Genomic DNA, 7,064 nt, shown 5'->3' on the forward strand with positions numbered 1-7,064 from the left:
TAAATAGGAAGTCTAAAATGTATGAAAACCAAGAAACTAAATATTTCTGTGTTTTAATTTGCAGCCTGCATCTGATGCCTCAAAGCAGGTTGAGGGTTGATCCATTGTGGGGTGGTACAGATCTCTCTTGGGTTTTTTAAGATTGTTACAGCCAGTGGGAGAAGAGAGGCCCTCTCAAGGCTGCAGTCTTACCAAGTTTTGCTAGAACAGCTTCAGAAACAGTAGATTCCTGCAGTACAGTTTCTTTTCTCTCTTCTAACTTCTTCCTTTATAACCAGAAGTATATAATTAAACCTAAAATTAAATCTTCCAGAAGGGAACATTCCAGAAATAGCCCTTCAAGATCTTTTATGCCCAACTCATACAAAGATTTATGCAGATTAATAGCTTTAATCAAAGGGAAAATACTACTGAAATGAATGAAGCAGCTTTGATGTGCTATGGTTAATTTGTGGGGTTGGAGCTGATTCCTGTTATATGCTGGAAGACCCCTTCCACAGTGTGGTGTGGGATTTGCACTGTAATAGGAGGTTTAATCAGCATGACAAAAATCGAGTTCATCTGTGAGTTTTGCTCAAAACATCCTTGAGATTCTGTCTTTGGTTCCTGAAAGAGGAGCTGGTGGTTCTGTCACGTCTTACTGGAAGATAATACTTTGCATATAGGCTTTCAATTTGAATATTGTGTGGTTTTATCTGTTAAAAGACAACTGCTACAGTATTTTGTGCCCTAAAAGTTCTTAGTGCATTATGAGTTGTTGTACATCCTTCTCAGTGTGTTAATGCAAATCCCTTTAGTTCACAAAATGAAACCTACATGAAGACTTTTGGCCCTGTTCAGAAATCAAAGGTTATTGATGCAATTTTGTGCTGTAGACACAGGCTGAATCTCAGTAACTGACAATGGAGATACAGCAATTTCATGACCAGTCTAACATGGATGAAAAATGATTTTGACTTTTTATTCAGTGCCTTGTATTATTCAGTGTCTCAAGTGTTTGGTGGTTCTTTTACAGACAGGAATTTGCCCGATGCCCAAAGTAACCTTGGATTATGGGGGGACAGCAGAGGTGAAGATGAGCTGTCACCTGAAGAAATACAAATGGTATGTTTATCCTGTGTCTAATTGTCCATTTAATTGTATTTTCTGTTGTATTCACATGTGATAAAAAAAGAAGTACAGATTCACCTAAATTAACTTTTAATACTTTATGCTTGCTTGTGACTTCCTGGTTCTTCTGGTAGCAGCTAAAATTTTAAAATGCTACAAAATATTTACATGGAGACATGAAATTAATAAAAAACATCTTTCAACAATTGAAATTAAAATTGTTTTCTACCATTACAATTACCAACTGCTTTGTTTAGTCAGTAAACAGTAGAAGTCAAGGCAATATCAGAAGAATCATTATGAAACTTCTGAAAGAATAAATTGTTTGCCCTTTATTCTTTGATAGTTTCTAGAATACAAATAGTTGTACTGCTTAACTATTATTGTGAAGGTATATTTCATTTTATTTCTTTTTATGGTTTTGTTATCAAAATCAGATTTGTTTTCTAGAAGGAATAGCTACAAGATGTCTGCCACCAAAGAATTTCATTAATTTTAACATTTTTGCATTTCTCTGCTATCAGCATGTTTATAGATGGATCCAATTCAGCTTACATTAGAATAGGAAATTTCTGACATAGGCATGATTGCTGACAGTCTGTCAGATTTTTTGATATTCCTAAAATTAATCATTTTGTACATTGCTCAAAATTCATAGAAAACCTCTCTACATTAGCACACACCTCCTTGGGTTTATCTAAAGAAAGAAAAACTGCTTTCAGTCAGTATCTGTGCAGGTATCAGAACAGTGAGCTTTATAGGGCAGAGGGCTGCAGCAGTATGACTTTGTGAAGCTTCCTTGGCAGTGATTCGAGGTGTTCCCAGACATAGCACACATCATTCTTCCAGTCAGAGATGAGTAAGTTGCACGTAATTATGGTATGGCTTGTTAGAGAGAAAATGTTCTTTAGAGGCTGCCCTGTGTGCTCTCATATTGTTCTTGAGTGCCAGTCTAAAATCTAGAGGCTTACTCCTGCTTTCTGTTTTCTTTTAAAAGATAATTCTTTATATATTTTGATTCCCTTTTCTTTAGACTTAATACTGTTAGGCCCCTTGCTGCCAGCTTCCAGTGAAACAAGGGAAATAAGAGTTGGGGATGATGGCTCTGACAGGACCTTCTGACTGAAAACTAAATGCAGGTTGTGTTTTGTAGGCTTGGGATCATTGGAAAAGAAGTCTCCTCTCTGACAGGGTTTTCCAGCTTTGGACCAGACTGCCCAGGGAAGTGGTGGAGTCACCATCCCTGGTAGTGTTTAAAAGACATGTAGATGTGGCACTTAGGGACATGGTTTAATGGTGGCCTTGGGTTGTTATCTTGATTTGTAAGATCTTTTATATCCTAAACAATTTTATGAAGAGGATAGATCTATAAACTGCTGTGTTTGCTTTAAACTGGGATGGTTTGTGTTATATCATACTTAGCAAATCCCCAGTCATGGTTCCATGAGCCTTCATGTAGATAAAATAATGAATTAAAGCTCTGTCATTGCTAAAACACCAATTCCTATCAGAATTTTACCCTCAGGGAAGAGATGGACATTATTCAAAATGTTTGTAGGCCTACTGCATGATTTACACAACAGATTTTACTTTATAACTCTGAATACAGGTATATTAATGTTTTTTACAGTTATTGTGAGCAAATGTCTTGTGATTGCATTGAGTGGGAAAAATCTCTCTCCTGTTTGGAGTCGTGCAAATATCTACTTTTCTATGACTTCAGCTTTTTTTTGGTCGGTTGGTTTTGTCTTAAATTCAGGGACAGCACATCTAATGACTTCTCTCATGGAATAACTAAAAGGAGTGGTGATTATTTCTTTCATGCCTTGGATTTTTAGTCATTATTAAGCAGTTTGTCCCTTTGGTAACAGAATATTTCACTGTCATAAAAGAGGCTACTTCAATAAGCCATAAATCACTGAGCTATACTGATTGTTGGAGCTTGGTTTATGTTCTCATCATGTAAATCCCTTTGTGACACAGTGGTGTAGGATGTGTTCAGTGCTCAAACCCTTTGTTCAATTGCCTGTTTTAGCATATCTTAACTGCTGTCTGTGCAGGCACTCCATCAGCCATGATTTCAAGTTGCAAAGATCATTTAGCAGTTTAAAAGGCAATCTGTGCCAGTGGAAGGTTTTAAATATCGAAGGGAGTTTTTAAAGACTGCTTTCTCAAGTGGATTTGTGCTATTTGTAAAGGATTAAAGTCATTCACTGTTTCTTTACTGAAAATTTGTCTTCTCAATTAGTTATCATCTGTTTTTTTAAGGCAGTAAAATAGGGGATTTCTAATGTTGAATATTTGTACAGACACATTTACAGAAGTCAGAAAAAAAATTGCAGCATGGTGGCCCCACTTATTCACACAAGGGCCAACTGGCAATCACAGCACTAAATCTTGTGGCTCTATTGCATTGCTCTGTGCCTTGGCTTTGTTGTGAGGTGACTCCACCAGAACCAGACATGCAACGGTCATGAATGTAAAGCAGTGCAGTGATGAAGCACCTTTAGTCATCTGCTGCTGTGAAGTACTAGAAAATAAATATATTTTAGGCAATTATATTTTAAAAAATGCTCTGCTCTGTAGGTGGTGTCACTACATACAGTGACACTTGAATGTATTGCAACACTGGTATTTATTTGACAAAACCATTGGATCTTTAGAGTGGAAATCAATGGAACTGTGCAGTATGTTGCTCTCCGTTCCCTTTCAATTCATGGAGCTGTGCACCTTCCCTGAGACCTCTACCCCACAGTGAAGGCAGCAGTGCCCAGTAACTTTCCTCTTAGACTGTGGAATCCTTTAACCCAGGAGAGAAGGCTGTTCTTACCAATGAGGTAGGCAGTGAGCCTCTTAATGCAAAAAGAAAGAAAAGGTTTTTCTTCATTCTTTATGATAGAAATTGTCAAAACACTACCCTTTCTCTGTGAGATGTACTGTTACCCTTCTTCAAACACATACCTGTCATTTCAGACTTACTTCTGTAAATTTTGTGTGTCATTTCCTTCTGCCCTTTTTCCAGTTTGAACAGGAGAACCAGAGACTTGTTGGTGAAATGAACAATCTCTTCGATGAAGTCAGGTACAGTTTTCTGTCATTTGACAGACAGTGGCTTGTGCTGGTCCCATGCCCCAGTCAGCCCCCAAGTGCAGGGCATTGGCTGCAGGACACCTGCCTGCTCCTGCTGCAGTGGTGTGGGAGGAGCTGGGACAAATCCCCAGGGCCCAGGAAAGGAACCGTGTGCCATCTCACAGTGTAAAGAATGGTAGCACTGGTTGCATTTGCAAGGCTTACATTATCCCTTATCCCCATTTTAAAGTACTGGATTTTCCATTTCTGTCCTGTTGTCTGCTGGATATCCAGATGGCAGTAGGGGAGGTACCACTGCTGACCCCATGCAGAGACAGCACTGGTGCCATTCACTCTCCCCAGCTGTGCAGAACACCCAAAGGGCTACTAGAGCTAGAAATGGACTTCTGGGCAGCAGTCCTAGGCAAGGTGAACTGCACATACCATATGAAGTAGCATATTAAAAGGGTGTGTCAAAATCAACTGCTTAAAGCCCAGCATGGATGTTACTATATGAAATGAAAGAAGGGAGACAGGTGAAAACCCCTGGCAGTGAAAGCTGCTCACTGAGCATTTCTGGGGGTGCCTTTCCTAGGGCTACACTGTGGACTGCTTGTCTTCCAACCAGGCACTGTCCAAGCCCTAGTCCCAGGCTATTGCTGCCTCACAGACAACTGACAAACAGTGCCCTCCTGAGCAGCCACTTACTGGGCTGGAGAGTCTGAATCTGCAGCAGCAAGACATGTTTGAACTAGTTTCTAATGGAGTATTTCTGTTCTTTGCCAAGACAAATTGAAGGAAAAGTGGTGGAAATCTCCAGATTACAAGAGATATTCACCGAGAAAGTCTTGCAACAGGTTAGTATAATTTAATACTGCAGCAGCAAATACAACTTGAAAATTTTCTTGAGGGCATTTTGGTCCTGATTGCCAACTTGTGAACAAAAAAATTAGCAAATCTTCAATACAAATGTGAAGGAAAATACTTTTGTTTTTCAAAATCAAGGTATTTACTGTTGTTACTTACTAGTATGGACCAGGAAAGGAAAATGAGAGGTATGTGTTAGAAAGATTCCTCTGCCTCAGAACTGGTGTCCTGTTAAACATGTTATGTAAGAGCATCCATTTTGGAAATGTTGGCACCTCTTTCAAAAGAGCTGGGAAAAATCAGACAGATTACCTTTGACTAGACAAATGGGAGACTTCCTGTCGGTCTTGGTGGCTTCCATTCAGGTTCATAAAATCACTGATAAATAAATTACAGCTTTAATGTATTACTCTCTGCCTTTGCATCAATGAAACAAAGATGTTAGTAATATCATGTTTTATTTTACTTTTGAGTTCTGCTTGTTCCCCAAGTCCTTGGAAATGTTCTTGGTTTTTATTTTTTTTTTTGTAGCATTCATTACTATTTCTCAATTTTATTTCTTTTTTAAACAGGAAACTGATATTGACAATATCCATCAATTAGTTGTGGGTGCAACAGAGAATATAAAAGAAGGCAATGAAGACATAAGAGAGGTAATATCTTGAAGCTGTGTTTTAGACTCATTTCTCTTAACTTTCTGGTTTTTCCAGGTGTTGTTTTAAAACAGCACGTGCAAGCTCACCCATGGGTCTGGTGCAGTGTGTGCTGGGTGTCAGGACAGGGGTTTGGGAAAACTCTTCCAGGTAGCTGAGCTTCTCAATAGTTCACACTTGCTAAGCATGATCTGAATAGCTACACAGGACTGCAGAAATCTACTTGGCCTCAGCAGTTTTTTTAAACATGAAGGTCACCTGGCTTGCATTTAAGCACCTGTGAAGTTTTTTTAAAAAAAAAGAAGGGGAGGGGGGCAGAAATTGCAGACTACCACTATAAGACAGTGCTGAAATGGTTGAAACAGAATGCTGAGTGTTAGCAGAAGAGACTCTGAACACCTCTTGCATGCTCCTACTAAACAAACCTCTTTCACTCTTACTAAGTAGCAGGAAAGGATATTTTATTTTGGGAACTGAGATTTCAGTAAAAATGGAGCTCCTAAATTAGGCTACTGTGTAAATGGCTCACTTCTTTCTCCTTCCTGAGAGCACACAGAAAAGGTATCTCAAGGGTGAGTTATCTACTGCTCTGCTCTCCTGAACAGTACACCAAACATGGCAACAACTGATGCTATATTTTACTTCACTTTTCACATTTTTAGGTAGAACTAAGTTTCCTAAGCCATCCTGAGAAACAGTAGTGAAAGGTGGTAAAATAAAAAACTTTTTTACTCACACTAGTGTTTGTATCATATATAAAAAAAATTCCTTATGTAAATCTAAGAAATGAGAGCAAAAACCAAGTCCCCTGCTGGTCTCAGTTTTGGAAAGGAGTAGCCAAGAAAAATGAGATGGAAATAAGTGACTGAGGTATCTCCAGAGGTGTCAGGGATTTTGTTTTTGTTTCTTTATTGTTTGGTTTTGTTGGGTTTTTTTTCATTTGTATGAAGGCCTGATTACTTTTAATCAAGGAATTTCACTTTTGAAACTTAAAACTAACTTTGAAGCATGTACTTTGTGATATAGCTCCTGGTGTTTGATTTGTGCAATTTTAAAATTTTGAGTGTGACTTCACTGTGATAAAGCAAAAGAGGTGCCAGCCAACCTGATTTGTATTCACCTGAGATTAAGATCAAATTCTGTTGTTTCTCTTGTGGGAGAGAAGGGTGATGCCACAAACAGGCATTCTGAGTTGCCACTGTTGAAATTGTATTTACTGGTAATGGTAATAGGGATAAACTTTCCCTCACAGGCCATCAAAAACAATGCTGGATTTAGAGTTTGGATCCTCTTCTTCCTTGTGATGTGTTCATTCTCCTTGCTTTTCCTGGACTGGTATGATAATTAAACATATATTGGCACCAT

General features: G+C 38.5%; 1 protein-coding gene across 4 annotated transcripts in view; it reads left to right on the plus strand.

Moving 5' to 3' along the window:
- STX18 (syntaxin 18) overlaps positions 1-7,064 on the plus strand; it is an 80,838-nt gene that overhangs the window by 51,025 nt on the left and 22,749 nt on the right. For 3 of the 4 annotated variants that reach the window (XM_021554337.4, XM_021554334.4, XM_085577689.1), the window contains 5 exons: positions 1,016-1,104; positions 4,133-4,191; positions 4,967-5,036; positions 5,619-5,699; positions 6,952-7,063. In XM_021554337.4, coding sequence (XP_021410012.1) covers positions 1,016-1,104; positions 4,133-4,191; positions 4,967-5,036; positions 5,619-5,699; positions 6,952-7,047 — 395 coding nt within the window. In that variant the 3' untranslated portion in view covers positions 7,048-7,063. Of the gene's footprint in view, positions 1-1,015; positions 1,105-4,132; positions 4,192-4,966; positions 5,037-5,618; positions 5,700-6,951; position 7,064 lie in introns of those variants that run through there. The other variant, XM_085577688.1, reaches the window with a different exon arrangement.

Source organism: Lonchura striata, chromosome 4, assembly GCF_050655825.1.
Source record: "Lonchura striata isolate lonStrDom1 chromosome 4, ASM5065582v1, whole genome shotgun sequence".
NCBI classification, from domain to species: domain Eukaryota; kingdom Metazoa; phylum Chordata; class Aves; order Passeriformes; family Estrildidae; genus Lonchura; species Lonchura striata.